At 45.6% G+C, this 14,503-nt stretch overlaps 1 protein-coding gene across 1 annotated transcript in view; it reads right to left on the reverse strand.

The window, feature by feature from the left end:
- The window catches only part of CDYL2 (chromodomain Y like 2), a 166,007-nt gene that overhangs the window by 46,329 nt on the left and 105,175 nt on the right, over positions 1 to 14,503 (reverse strand). The window contains exon 2 of the mRNA XM_019635211.1: positions 6,361 to 6,949. Within this exon, the coding sequence (XP_019490756.1) occupies positions 6,361 to 6,535 (175 nt within the window). The 5' untranslated portion in view covers positions 6,536 to 6,949. The remainder of the gene's footprint in view (positions 1 to 6,360; positions 6,950 to 14,503) is intronic.

Below are 14,503 nucleotides of genomic sequence, written 5' to 3' on the forward strand. Positions count from 1 at the left end.
CCTTGGGGGGACTTCCACTCCCCACCCCACTTGCTTTTAGTTCACCGCTGATAAATGGCAACTTTGAAACAGTTTCTAAGACATTTTCTGAGGTAGTTGAGAGAGGAAAACAATTTCTGAGCTGGCAGGGAAAGTCATTAGTCCATTTCCGAACCTTGACAGCGGTGGAGATTCCATCAGCCTCTTCCGGATGCCAAAATCAAATCCAGGATCGGGGAACCAACCAGGAGAGTCGATTTCCCCCTTGGATTTGCCGTGGGTCAAGTTCGCAGTCAGATTTTCCATCACAGTCTGTCACTTTCCACTCAGCAGCAGTGGCCAAGTTGGACCGGTCTTTATATTACCACATAAAAGGGTTTAAGTTCATTCATTAGCACGAGTCACTTAGTTGCCTCACTTTAAAGACAACACATAAGAAACCCCTTACTTAGGTTTTTGTTGTTGTAATTGGTTGGAAAATGAACCCCAGTTGAAAAACAAAAAGGTTGGTCAATATCTGTTGGCCTGGGAGTGGGTGTGTGAAATGTGTGAAAAGAACAGCTGTAAGCAGGGAACCTGCGTTAACAAGGGGCCACAGAGTGGTCGCCTTCCATGGACTGTGGGTGCTTTACGAGAGGGCTTGGGGCCGCTGCCCATGACACCCTAGACACGCGGGTGTCCTGAGCCCACTTCCCCTAGGCCTCTTCCGGGGACAAGCTGGGCACCTCCAGAAGCAGTGGTGATTCTAAAGGTCATGAACTGGGGTCAAGTTCGGGGCATGGAGTGAGAAGTTCCTGGCACAGTCGCAATTTGAGGAAGTATGGAGAGGACTGTAACAAGCCCAGGAGGGTTATTCAGGACTTTGATAACTATGTCCTTAAGTGAAACTGAGCTGTAATTTTCCTTGCTCCTCCTCTCCCGTTTGGATTGGAAATCCAGGTTATACTGTCCTCCCCAAAGGAGTTGGGAACGTTTTCTCTTTTTCTGTTCTCTGCAACCATTTGGATAAGAGAGGGGTTATCTGTTCTAGAATACTTGGTGGACTTGACGATAAAACCATCCAGGCCTTGTGTGCCTTCTTCCCCTGCTTTCTATAAGAGCTTTGTAATGGCTGGTTTAATGGTGATTGTTCTATTCAGGTTTTCTAGTCATCCTTGAGTCTGTTAAGTTGTATTTTTCTAGGAAACTGACCATTTTATCCAGGCTTTCAAATCGAATGGCATACAGTTAGTTATAGTATCCCGGGCTTGGAAGGATTATATCCTTCCATGAATAAGCAAAAGGGTCCAGAAGTGGCTCCTTTCCCACCAGCTCCTCCTGGCCCTCAGTCAGGGCATATGTGAGTCAGGGATCAGGCGTAGGAACTGCCCTGTGCCGCCTGGCACAGGCTGGGCACTGATCTAGGGGCCGGCTCTGGAGTCGGATTGCCTGGCTGTCTCTCCTGGCCCCACCCTGGGTACTCACAACCCCAGCTTCCTCCTCTATCGAAGGAGTACCTCACCAGCTACCGCTCAGGACTGTAGGAGGATCCCAAAAAGTACTTTGGAAACTCCATGGCCTCATCACCGCGAAGTTCCCATACTCTCAAACTTTCAACTTACACCTTTTCATTTTCACAAACTTTCAACTTATAAATTCTCATGAATGCCGACTCAAGGTCCAGACCGAAGGCACTTTATCATCTCCCCAATACTTCCAACTGGTATTCTCTATCCCTATCTGTCATTTTTGTCTCAACCGTCTTGGTGTTTATTTTGTCTCAAGCAGTGGTTCTGAAAGGAGGTCCCTGGACCAGTCGCAGCATCTGAGAACTTGCTAGAAATGCAGATTCTCAGACTCGCCTCCATACCTACTGAATCGGAAACTCTGGGGGTTGGCACAGCAATCTGTGTGTGGGGTTTTGGTGTTGTTGTTTATGTGTTTGTTTGTTTTCGGTTTTAGCAATCTATGTTGTAACACGCCCTCCAAGGGATTCTAATACTGGCTTCATATTTGAGAGACCGAGGTTCTTGAAAGTCACAGGCATTTCCCATGGCCGTGCTCAGTTCTGAATTGCTTTCAAAACATGGTTACTCCGACATGTCCAATAAAGGGGGGGAAAAATGATAATCATGTTGAAACAGTGAGTAGAAAGAGATACACCAACATTATAGAGGTGAAAGCTGAGATGATTTTAAAAGATCAATGAAGAGAAAAGTAGCAAATGTTGCATGTTTGTGTGAAGATGACTCATTTGATGATAGGAACAATTCCGAAAACACTGAATCAGGCAGTATCTGAGATGCAGTGCCTGGGCGACAGACACGTCATCAGGACGCAAGGAAAATTATCTCGAAATTCAAAGAGATGTGAACATGGGGCCACAAGGTTCAGCATCAACAGTGGAAACTCATTGGCTTCATGGAAACTCGGAGAATGCTGGGCATCTCTGTGCCGTGCTGGGGCTCAGAGTGATACGCTGGCTCCTAGTTAGGAGTGTTTCCACATGTCCAGGGCTCATCTGATATGTAATGTGTGATGCTTTGGCCTGTTTAGATGAGACCACTAACCAGTTCTCCTGGGCCAGACCATGGGAATTTTAAGCTAAGCCAACAGCTTTTCCACACAGACGAAACCAGTCTGTTTTAGAAAGAGAGAGAGAGAGAGAGAGAGAGAGAGAGAGAGAGAGAGAGAGAGAGAGAGAGAGAGAGAGAGGAGAGATAGCTGGTAGAAAGTGCATCAGCAAGGAGGAGAAATTGTCAGATATTAAACCTTTGAAGGGCCAAATCACATCACCACTTAAAATCCAAGGAGTAAGTCTGGGTGTGTCACAAATGGATCTATGAACCATTGCTTACAACCAAACGCTTCCACGGGAAGCACTGGACACCCACACCCACGGCCATTAAAAATCAGCATTTGAAACGCATAACCTACACCCTATCCCCTGGGATCCCCACTCATTTGACTGGGGTGGGGCCCATTTTTAACAAGCTCCCTAAGGGATACCGAGGCAGATGGTCCCGAACCACAGAGCTGTTTGTCATTAGGGAAGAAGAATCGGAATCAGCGGTACCGAGTTGCTGCATACGCTTCACAAACACCGCTGGGGGGAAATGCAGTCCTGAAACCAAAACACCGCCCGCCCGAGCCCTGATTTAGCACTTGTTCCCACAGCACAGATCAGGGAAATCAGCAGTAAATGAGTAACGTGTTACATAAGTTGCTTTTCTGTATGCAGAAATGTAATCCACCAAAGAGAAGTTAAAATCATATAAAAAGCAACAGCTCACCCCCAAAACAAATGCTGGGGAAGCACAGCCAGGATCTCCCCAGGATTTTACCTCCTGCCAGGCAAAAAAAAACCACAACAACAATCCCGCCTCAGTGCTGAAGCCCCGCCCACTCCCGCTTGTGCCACTGGGAGCTGAGTCCTTTGGAGGAGGTGGTCAGGGAAGGGGTGGGGGTTAAGAGGAGTGGTGAAGAGGAGGACACTCAGGGTTCCACATGGGCATGGACACTGGCTTCACCAAGGCTTCCCTCTGGTTGAAAACATAAGTGGAGCCATGTTTTCCTTGACTACACCTCTGACCCCTTGCTGGAAAGTTCCGGAACCACAAAATGCCCTGTTGTGGTCTTGTCCAAGAACCCAAACCTCCCTCTCTCCTCTCTCTCCTCTGTCTCTCTCTGTCTCTCTCTCTCTCTCTCTCTCTCTCTCTCTCTCTCTGTCTCTCTCTCTCTCTCTCTCTCTCTCTCTCTCGCAAGGATTCCCAGTCTTTTCCTCTCTGCAGTTACCCCAAGACCTGAATAATAAGCTAGTTCTAACTAGAGTGAATAAGCTAGTTCTAACTAGAGTGTTAAAGGCTGACAGTGGTTGGGGCTTTGATCACTGACCCACAGAAAAGGTCAATGCAGGTATGCCAAAGGCATACCATGTATATTACATACGTGTTTCTCCTTCCAATGAGCTGGCCTCATTCTCTCAACGCTGACCTAGAGACCTCCACTCTGAACTTATTGGAGCATAGATTATAAGTTTCAGAATGATAAGTTCTTACCTATCTATTTATTACTCTACTCCAAGCAGCTAGCATGGTGACTAACCGTTAGGAAATACTCAAAAAAATATAAGTATTGAATTAATTTAAATTGACACCTGATGTGAAACTTAATTGCCACCCCATATTGCCACCATGCATGTCTCCAAATGTATTAGGGTCACCTGGGTTGCTTGTTAAAAACCTATCATCTGGGCTCCACCCCAGACATAGTAAATCAGACTATGGGACCTGCATTTTTAACAAGGCACCAGGTAATCATATACACGTACAATCTGAGAACCACTGCCTTCACCTTACATGGGAATGTCAAGGACACCAATACTATGGGATGTGATTAAGCAAAAGGGCCCTTTGGGAACACCCCACGCAGAACACAACAGAGGTGGGCAGCTTCCTCCTCTCCATCCAGGCACGGGCCCAAGTGGAGTACAGGACATTCAACACGGGAAAAAAATGAGGCTACCAGGAGACCAGAGATGAGAACGGTCTGGAGCAGCACTCTGGAGCTAACCAAACTGGAAGATAACAAGGCCACCACTGATCCCAGCGGGCTCTGTCTTGACTGCTTTCCCTGATAGGGGTAGCATGCCCCATCAGCAGATCATGAACCACAAGGCATCGGCAAGGCCCAAGGATGGACAGCAAAAGGCTGGCAGCTATGCCCCACTTTGGAAAGGTGCACAGAATGAGGGATGTATCCTCATCTACACTTCTCCCCAAGTCTGGCTTCTCTCCTTCATGAGGCAGTCTGGCAGCTAAAGTCAGCAAACCATCCTCCCATATGCTTCTCCTCTCACTCTTGAGGCAGCCACATGTTAAGCAAGGCAGGGGGCTGCTACCAGCCAGGAGTCACGCCCAGGTTCCCTCCCCCTGCACTCCTGAGGGGAGCCCAAGGAGTTCCCCTCGCCAGCCACCCTCCTCTACCGCTCGCTTGCAGCTGTCACGGGAACATCAAACACGGATGTTTGTGCCAAGCCTCATTTATACAAGCCCACTCCTCCTGGAGAGACGAATTTTTAAAACAAACAGTGTTTACATATGTTAGCAGGCAGAGTCGTGTCAGCACCAGGGATCCCCAGACAGAATCTGGGGCAGAGACTGCTAAATAAATCCTGTTTGGGTAAAATTCCTCTCTGGAGAAAGAGGAACCTCAAAGCGGATTGCTCAGATTCTCCAGCAAGCGTCCCTAAAGACATGACGCTCCCCCAGCGGGGCATGCTCTGAGCACTCAGAACTAGGAAAGCACCATCGCTCTAATGTGCAGTTGCCGACATCACCGCGTCCCTCTTAGATGTCTTCTAGCCCGTCCCACCGGGGTCCCGGCACCCCTGCTCCCACACACACTCTGGTTCCAGCCGGGACATAGGATGACCCTACGCTGATGGGCACAGGTTTTCCACACTCATGCAGGATTTCCTGACACCCCAAGGCTTGGGGTTCTAGCAGCTAAAGAGGAAAATGCCACCACGTAGACACACAGGTGTTAGAGAAATGAGGGAGTGCACATGATGGGTACAGATGTTTCACCTGGAAGACCCAACTCGGCCACAAAGGACTCAGGGAGCAATCTGACTGTTGGAGAAATATCAGGTTTGGGAGCTTGAATTACCTCCCTGGGTCACTGCCTCTCTGTCCTTAACTTTGCCTTTGGGACTTGGTAAGGGGAGGAATGCTATCATCTTTGCTGTGTTACTTCTAGGATGGAGTAAGAAGGTAGATGCAAACAAAAAGAATTAGCACAGGCTGGGGACAGGACAGCATTCAGGATCTAATGTAGAAATGGGGCCAGATCGCGTGTGTTAGCCATAGATGCGGGGCAAGAGGCTCCAGCTTACAGACGGGTTTGGAGAACTCCAAGTCCAAAGTGGGTCTGAGGAGGACCAGACGCACCTCTCTGGGCTACACTGCCAAAAGCCTAAAGAGATTGAAAGCAAGGGCTCTGCAAGGTGCACGCTGCCCCAGAAAGGCACTGGCCCTCTGGGGACGTGAGTCTTGGGTCGTGGTGGGTGAGGACTTTGAGCTGCCCTAACAGGAGAAGCTCTAGAGTGGTTGCCATGGCCTTGGGTGTCTTCAAGTGCACTGGAGAAGTTTCGACCCATTTCAGGACTTGGCTGGAACATCATTGGCTGGGCTTCCCCGGTGCCCCACATGCATAGGTGTCTGTAACCTGTGTGGGCACATGACCAAGCCCACAGGTCCCTAAGTGAGAGGGGCGAAGGGAGAATTACTGCCTAGCTAAGCATCGGGGACGGGGTGGGGATTTTATGTATCGCCCTAGGCTGTACGCAGCCCCCATCCACCATGGCCAGGGCCAAACGCAGGAGAAAGAGAAGCCACATACCTAGCCCGTTCTCTGCCACTGCCGCGTGGTTGACATCACACTCGCCCGCGTCTTGCTCTCCGACGTCATTCAAATCTAAGCCAGGCTGGTGGGACCCATTTCCAAAGTGCCTCTCATCCTTCTCGGAACCGGTGTCCCCATTTTCCAGCCCATTTTGAGCCTTTTTCAGGGGCATTATTTGCAAACCACTGGGCGTAGTCCTGTAAGACACTGTCTTGGCAGCCCTGTCACCTCCTGCAGGGGGCTTGGCTGGATACCCTTTCTTCGGCTTGGACAGGGAGGGGTTGATTCGCTTCCGTTTATGGGAAGTCCCTTTGCTCTTTCCAGATTCTGAAGGTCTGTGGGAGAGTTTCTCCACCGATGTGCCTCGGCCGTCAGGCCGGAGCTTGGAGGCGCTGGCCTGCTTCCCTGACTTGACCCTCTTGTCCTTGGACACGTGCAGCCCGTTGAATTCATCGATAAACTCCTCACAGTGCAGCAGATGGTGCTCTGGCTCCCACGTGTCTTCTGTGCTCCCATAGCCTTTCCATCGGATAAGGTATTCCCATTTTCCTTTCTTGTTCTTCCTCTTGTCTACAATCCTTTCGACCTGGGACACAAGATGAGAGTCAGAAAAGAGAGAAAGGAAATAAAAAAAAATCAGTCCCAGACCACAAGAACAGCACAAAGCCCTCAGGAGAGAGAGGCTTCTGCCCTGGCCATGGGGGCGCTGTTCAATGCCGGAAGCTGACACTTCCAGGAACGTTCAAGATGGCTGGTTTATGTCAGGATATCACTGAATGGAACCAAAGGTGCTCGGTCATTTTCCAGGAGGACTTAGTGACGCCATGCCAGGCTCGTGGCATGTGCCTGTCCAACCAAGGCTTACTCTTACTTGAAATCACATTGCAAGTTTTCACTAAAGATCTTTATTCTTTTCACTGCACCAAAGTAGAATCAGACTTTTAAAGGTCAATTTGGTGTTGATTTCTCATCCCTACTTATAATAACATTTATTGAGTATTTACATGGTAGGCACTGTGCTGATGTATCCTTACTTATAACAACACTAATGATTAGTAACATTGCTTGGGCACATATGGGGGAGCATTATATTAAATGCTGGGCAAGGATGCCCCCATATCATTTTCTCCTGACCATAACCCAGTGTGGTAGGTATTCTTTCTAGCCCCATTTTACAGTGGGGAAACTTGGGGTCAAGAGAGACTAAGTCACTCAGCCAAGTTTCAAGCTGGTAAGAGCAGAGCTGGGATTTGAACCACTCTCACCCCAGATTTATTTTCTTAATCGATAGGCTATACTAACTCTCCACTACAAAATCTTCCATATAGACCAAAAATGGCCTGAATCGACAAAGCACCCCCAAGCTGCAACACAGGGGATACACCTGCGAGTCAAGGTGATCGATAACATTTATTGAGAGTCTATGATGTGCCTTGCACAACCCCATGGGGTGTACACCATTATTACTCCCATTTGATAGACAAAGGGACTGAGGATGAGGCTACTTGCCTACAATGCAAGCTAAGAGGTGGTGAGGGTGAGATCTGAACCTGTCTCTGTGTGGTTCTAAAGCCAGGTGCTACTGTCTTCATACCTTCAAATGGAAGAAAATCTCCCCTGTCTTCAAGTAATCCTATGGGGAAATACACCCAGGAAAATGCCAGTCCTAATGCTAATAATGGTATATGTAGGTGAAAGGTGTGTGAGGGCTCATTTATTCTTCTTCAACTTTGCTATAGATTTGAATATTTTTATTTAAAAAAATGATAGGCAATTCCAATGCTCTACCAAAAACAGGAAAATTTCAATGAAAAAAGTAAATAACTATATTCAAACGTTTATTACATTTCAATGTCAACATAACATGCTCTTCCAGAAAGGAATTTTGACCTAATGAAATTAAGTTATAACTGAGGAATGTGCCCTCAAAATATATGAAAGGAAAAAATAATATGAGAAGGGAGAAGGGGGTACAGTTATAGCTGATAATTGTTGAGAATGGATAATGGGTATATGGAAGTTCATTATATGACTGTTTATGTTTACATGTTTGAATTTTTATATGTTTAAAATTTTCCATAATAAAAAGTAAGAAAATTTTGAAAACTGAAATTGTCTCCCATGACAGAGGCTATACGAAATAATTAAATGACTTTCATTGCTTTGCACTTAATAAATATGAAAATAGCCAAGCCATACTGCCTCTTTATAATACTGCTTCTTCATAGATAATTTGTTTCCTTAACTGATTTATCTCAAATCAAATTGGCCTATTTCTATTAAAATTTCTTTCCTTATAAAATGTTCTGTGAACATCTGTTTTAGATTCATTACATAATTTTTAGATGTATCATACAAACTCTGTCACAGTGTAAAAAGGTACAGTCACACCAAACTAATCCAACTTCCAATCTCTGGGTCAAGGCATGGGGCTAGTTGAGTATTCATTTTGTGATAATGCTTCAGAAAGTCAAGAGTATTTCTGGAAGAGCGTGCAGCTCTGCACATTTGAAGGCTTCTGAAGGAGGAAACTCTCCACAGGTTTACAGAGGAAGGAAAGTGAACAAGCAACCTGGTCCTGCCTGAAACAGCAGCATTCCAAGAACACTGACGACCTACGAGAGTCAGGAGCAAGCCCAGATATTTTGGGGGGAGCTAAGGAATTCGTGTTTGCATGGAGGTCTCCAGCTTCAGAAAGCATATACTTGGCTCCCAGGATGGAGAAACTTTTTCCCCAGGATGAAGCAGAAAACCAGGCAACACAATGGATAGGTGCGTGGGTGGGTAGGTGGGTGGATGAAAAATGGATGGTTGAAAATAGATGGAAGAACAGATGAGTGGATAATGGGATGGATGGGTGGATGGGTGGATGGGTGGATGGATGGATGGATGGATGGATGAATGGATGGATGGATGGATGGATGGATAGATAGATGCATGGGAGGATGGAGAAATGGATAGTTGGTGGATAGATGAACATATGGGAGGATAGTGGAATCAGTGGATGAATAGAAGGATGGATAAAGGAACTGGTAACTAAATGGGTAGGTGATGGGTGAAAGGATGAGTAGAGTGGTAAGTTCTGGAATGGAAGGATGGATGGATGGATGGATGGATGGATAGATGGCACTCACTCCTCAAAATGAGCTTAGTATAGTATTTAAGAACACAGGCTATGGAGCAAGACTATCTGGTTTAAATCTCCTGCTAAGCCTTTTACCATGTGTTTTTGAGCAAGTTGCTAAACCTCTTTGGGCCTCAGATGACTCATCTAGCAAGGGGGAAATAACAGCATGTACTGCATAGGGTGGCTGTGGAGAATACACAAATAAGCAGTTTTGCATTCCATAGTAAAGGTCACTTAATCTTGCAAATCCTCCTGTGCATACAAGCCTTGGTGGTATTTAAAGACAGAATGTTTCCCCACCTTGCAGAATACCACCCTGTTAGAATAATCAGTCCCTCTCTGGGAAGAAGGAAGTCCACCTACTTCAAGAAGTCCTTCAAAGTGTGGGCTATGGCTATGCGGAGTAAGGCTGCTTGAGAAGCCTGGGGAGTCAGCAAGGCTGCAGTGTCTACACCCCTGTTTGGAGACACCCAGTGTGGGTGGACTTGGTTTTTTCCTCCTAGTTACTGGAATACTGAATCACAGGGTCACAAGTGGCTTTATGGGAGGACAGAAAGGCTACTGCTTCTACCTCTGGTCCCATCCACAAATCCCCTGGGTGGCTTGACAGCTATTTCTACTTAAATGAACCTAATACTAACAATGAACAGTATTAACAGGATTATCCCTAATAGCCTGATGTGCAGGGGAAAAACTGCTGGCTCTGCCACTTTGTATCCACATGACCTGGGCAAATCTCCCAACCTCTCTCTCAGTGTCCCCATCTGTAAATTGAAATAGTAATAGTAGTAGTAGTAGTAGTAGTAGTAGTAAAATAATAATAATAATAATAATAATAATAATAATAATAATAATAATTGCAGCAGCAGCAGCAGCAGCTACCTGCAAGGCTGCTGCAAGAACTGAAAGAAATAAGATACGGGAAAAAGAAACTGTCTTGAACATCACAAAGCACAATAAGGAGATGAGTGGAATTGCTCTAATACGTATAAAATTTCGGTCGACAAAAGTGCTTTTATATACATTATTTCCTCCATAGTTTAAACATTTAAAAGAGAAACCAGGTTTTCTCTGGCTTAGATAAACAGTTTTTTCTGAAAAACCAAAATAAAATGCCCACAAGGAGCTCAGAGGAAAGCTGACTCCCAAATGCCCATCGTACTTTGAATGTGCCATCTCCTGGGGCTTAATCTCGTCCTTCACATCCCTGTGTGGGGTTTCTGACCCTCATCTTCTCAGAAGCATCTCAAACAGAATTCTAACTTGCTCTGTGGATAACAAAAGCCCACATTATCTAGGGCTCTCTCTTGTGTAGGATTGCAACATTCTCTGTCTGTGAAATCCTTTCTTCCCCTTAAGCTCCCCAAACCTCCTCCACTGTCCCCTAACTCCTCACACACGGCTGAAAGCAGAGACCTGGGCCTCCAGGTGCTGGCGGCTCTGCTCCCTCCCTGCACAGGCCCCTACACTACCTGAAGCTCAGTCCCTCTGAATGGAGACAATCATCAATTCCCTTCCCTGGTCCGTGCACTTACTCACCACCACACAGATGATACTTAAAAATCATGTGATCACATACACCCCACCAGCTTCTTTTTTTCAAAGATAAGCAATCTGAGACCCTGAACTATTCCTTAGAATTCAACCAAATTGTTAATGAACATTTACTCTCTGTGATCCCAGCTAATATGAGATGCCATTCTACTGCAGGTGGGGACAGGAAAATTCTGATGCAATTATTAGCAGTGCCACGATGACACGTGAATGGCTGTCTCATTAGGGATAATAATGATGACAATCACCATTATTGGTACCTGCTAAGTTCCAGAAACTGTACTAAGCATTTATAAGGTGCTCAATTTCACCTTCATACCCAGGCTTTTATTATATCTGGGTGTTATTATTCTAACACCGTTTGACAGGGGAGGAAATTGAGGCTCAGAGAAAGTAGGTAACTTTCCCTGGCTCACACAGTCAGTAGGTGGTTAGCCAAGATTGGAAACCATTTCATCCGGCTTCTTGGCCCACGTTCTCAGCCACCCAGTCACATCACACCAGTGGGAAACCATCAGGCCAGTGGCGGACACAGTCCTTAAATGAGGGAGCAACATGCGGTAACCAATAAGGGAAAGTGCTCCGATGGTGAAGAGAAAGGTGCTGTGCAGAAGGATGGCCTTGGGGACAGGGCTCCTTCCGATCAGATGGGCAGGAAGTTTCCTCTGAGAAAGAGCAGTTTATGCTGAGACCAAACTGGGCCTTCAGAAATGGACAAAATGTGGACCAGTGACAGGCCTTACCAAGCGGAGCGAGCGAGCTCCCCACCTTCCTCCACAGCTTTTTAGTGGCAGCCTAACCAAGTAACACCACCGCCACCCGACACTTATTCAGCAATGATTCAGCGTCACCATAGTTACGTGCGATCCCTACATATGAACTATATATTACATATACTAACTCACATAATCTTCTAAATAACCCAACAAGGCAGGTAATTTTCTTTGTTTACAGAGGATAAAATGGTGGCACCCAGAGGTTAAGGGCCTTAGCCAAGGCCCCGCCTGTGACAAGCAGCAGAGAGCTAAGGCTTAGTCCAACGTGTCTTGGCTTCAGACCCCATGCTTTCCATGACTACACTATATCCGCCTCCGACTTTTGTCCAGTGGGCCCAACCTGACTGAGGCTGACAGCGTATCTGCTGCTTCAGACGCTTGCCCTCAATTCCTGCCAAGGTCACAGAGAATTTACAGCACCTTTACATGGCTTAGGGGTAGCCTTCTAAGTGTGACTCTCCTGCGGTCCCCTCACATGCCATGGGGGCCTCCCTCCCCTTCTGCTCCAATTCTCCACTGGCTCAAATGGAAACAGACAAACCATCAATCATATTCCCTATCCCAGTTTCCCACCAAGCAAAAATAGCACATAGACTTATAATAACTCAGGGGCCCAGGTATACCAAAGGTTTTCCAGACTCTTGAAGGAATGCCCCCACACCAGATGGGGTTGGATTGAGAAATTCTGGGTTACAAGTACATGTATTAATCTCTGAATGCAAAGAGCAAGGCCAAAACACAATAAAGAAAGATGTCCATGCCTGCTGCCTGCCCACACATACACCAGGGCATCCATCCTGCACACTCCGATTCCGGACCTCAAGATGCTCATCCACAAGGGCCTCTCTTTCTGCATCCTTTCAACATCCTGGAACAACTCCCTTGGGGGTGAAAAGGCACAGGGACCCCATCGCTACAACTGGGGTATGAAATCCTTCGGAAAGACAAAGACAAGACGGTTTCTGGGAGCAACTAAGTGTGGGCTGTTTCAGGTCTAGAAGACTGATTGTTTCAGATCATCTAATCAGAGGAGGCAGTATGAACAGGTGATGTGTCCTGCTCAGTCCAGCAAAACTACACTAGGGAAACAGACCAAGAGATTCAGCTCAGAGCCATGTAATTCCATCTAGCTGCCGGGGGAAGAGTCTGAAGGGGAAGCTCGGTAGCATCCAAGTGATGAGGGGCCAAGAGGGATTCCCAAGCCCGTTCTACTAGAAAACGCAAAACCACAGGGACCTCTCTTTGACCAAAAACACAGACAAAAACTGGCAACAGTAACATCATCACGGGACATATTTATAAAAACTTCTCAAGCATATCAGAACATGATCCTAACTAAAAATTCTCAATAAAATCTAAGAAAAGTACCTCTGCATATTTATTGATAGTATTTGTGTCATTTTTTTGCAAATGCAGAAAATACGACCTGTTTTTAAAGAGAGAGGAAAAAATGATAAGTGATGAAATGAAATCAACAGGTTGAGAGGGACACTAAAATGAAAGAAGACATTTACATAAAGAAGGATTTAAGGAAACCGAAGAAAAAATGCAAGCAAAGACATAAAATTCCCATTGGATCCAGGAAAAGACAGAATCACCATGTAGAAAATCAAATCAGTGATGTAGAAAACATACTTGAAAAGCTCTCCAAGAATGCAGAAGAAAAGGACACAGAGAATTTTAAAGAAAACAACAAGGAAAATGAGAATAGATATCCAAGAGAAAAGTCTGGCACGAGAGTGGGGGATGGAGGCGGGAAATCAAAATGGGATAAGAATGCTAATAAGGCCCAATAGAAGATCTCTATATCTTGAGTCTGTTGGTCAAAAAAAAGATCTCAGTGATGGGGAAAGCAGAGGTTGAGAATAAATCAACTTGATTTCTGTTCTTGCAAAACTTCTTAATTTGAAAAAATTAAACTCTCCACCCTCACACTGCAACCTTCCCCCAGCCAAAATGATAAGGATATTATCAGGCAGACTTCAGAGAACATTAAATGCCAGATCACAAGTTGAAAAATAAATATTGTAAACTTAATTTAAAAAACCAGTCAAGTGGACCTTCAGATGAGAACAAAAGAGGAAGACATCTCCTGTGTTAAGGGACAAAATATAAACCACCCATTTAAAAAATGAGCCGGGAGGATCATGCTGTGCTAGAAACTAAGAAAGTGTTTAAAAGAGTAAATAAATAAACCTCAAATGAGAGGAGCTGAACGAAAGAGCTCCCAGTGGCCAAAGCTGGAACCATTTGAGTAACAAAATAAATAGTGATAGTACTACATTTATAACCCAAAGAATAAGATAAATATCCATGAGTTCATCTGATATAAATAAATGAATGAAGGATCAGAAGTTGGCCTGCAGGCCAAATCTGGCCTGATGTCTGTTTTAAAAAACAAAGATTTATTGGGACATACCCATGCCCATCCATGTATGTATTATCTATGGCAGTTCCACACCACAGGAGCAGAGTTAATCATGTGACAGAGACTATATGGCCCACAACGTCTAAAATTTGCTATCTGGCCCATTACAGAAAAAGTTTGCTGACTCTGGAATAAATAAACAAATGGGAAGAACGGCAAATCGTCCTTATAGAAGAACTCCAAATAGTAAATGTAAAAAGAATAAGGGAAATAGAAAAATCACCATTAGGACACCACAGTAATAACGGCTACAGG

This window comes from Hipposideros armiger, unplaced genomic scaffold (assembly GCF_001890085.2).
Source record: "Hipposideros armiger isolate ML-2016 unplaced genomic scaffold, ASM189008v1 scaffold_19, whole genome shotgun sequence".
NCBI classification, from domain to species: domain Eukaryota; kingdom Metazoa; phylum Chordata; class Mammalia; order Chiroptera; family Hipposideridae; genus Hipposideros; species Hipposideros armiger.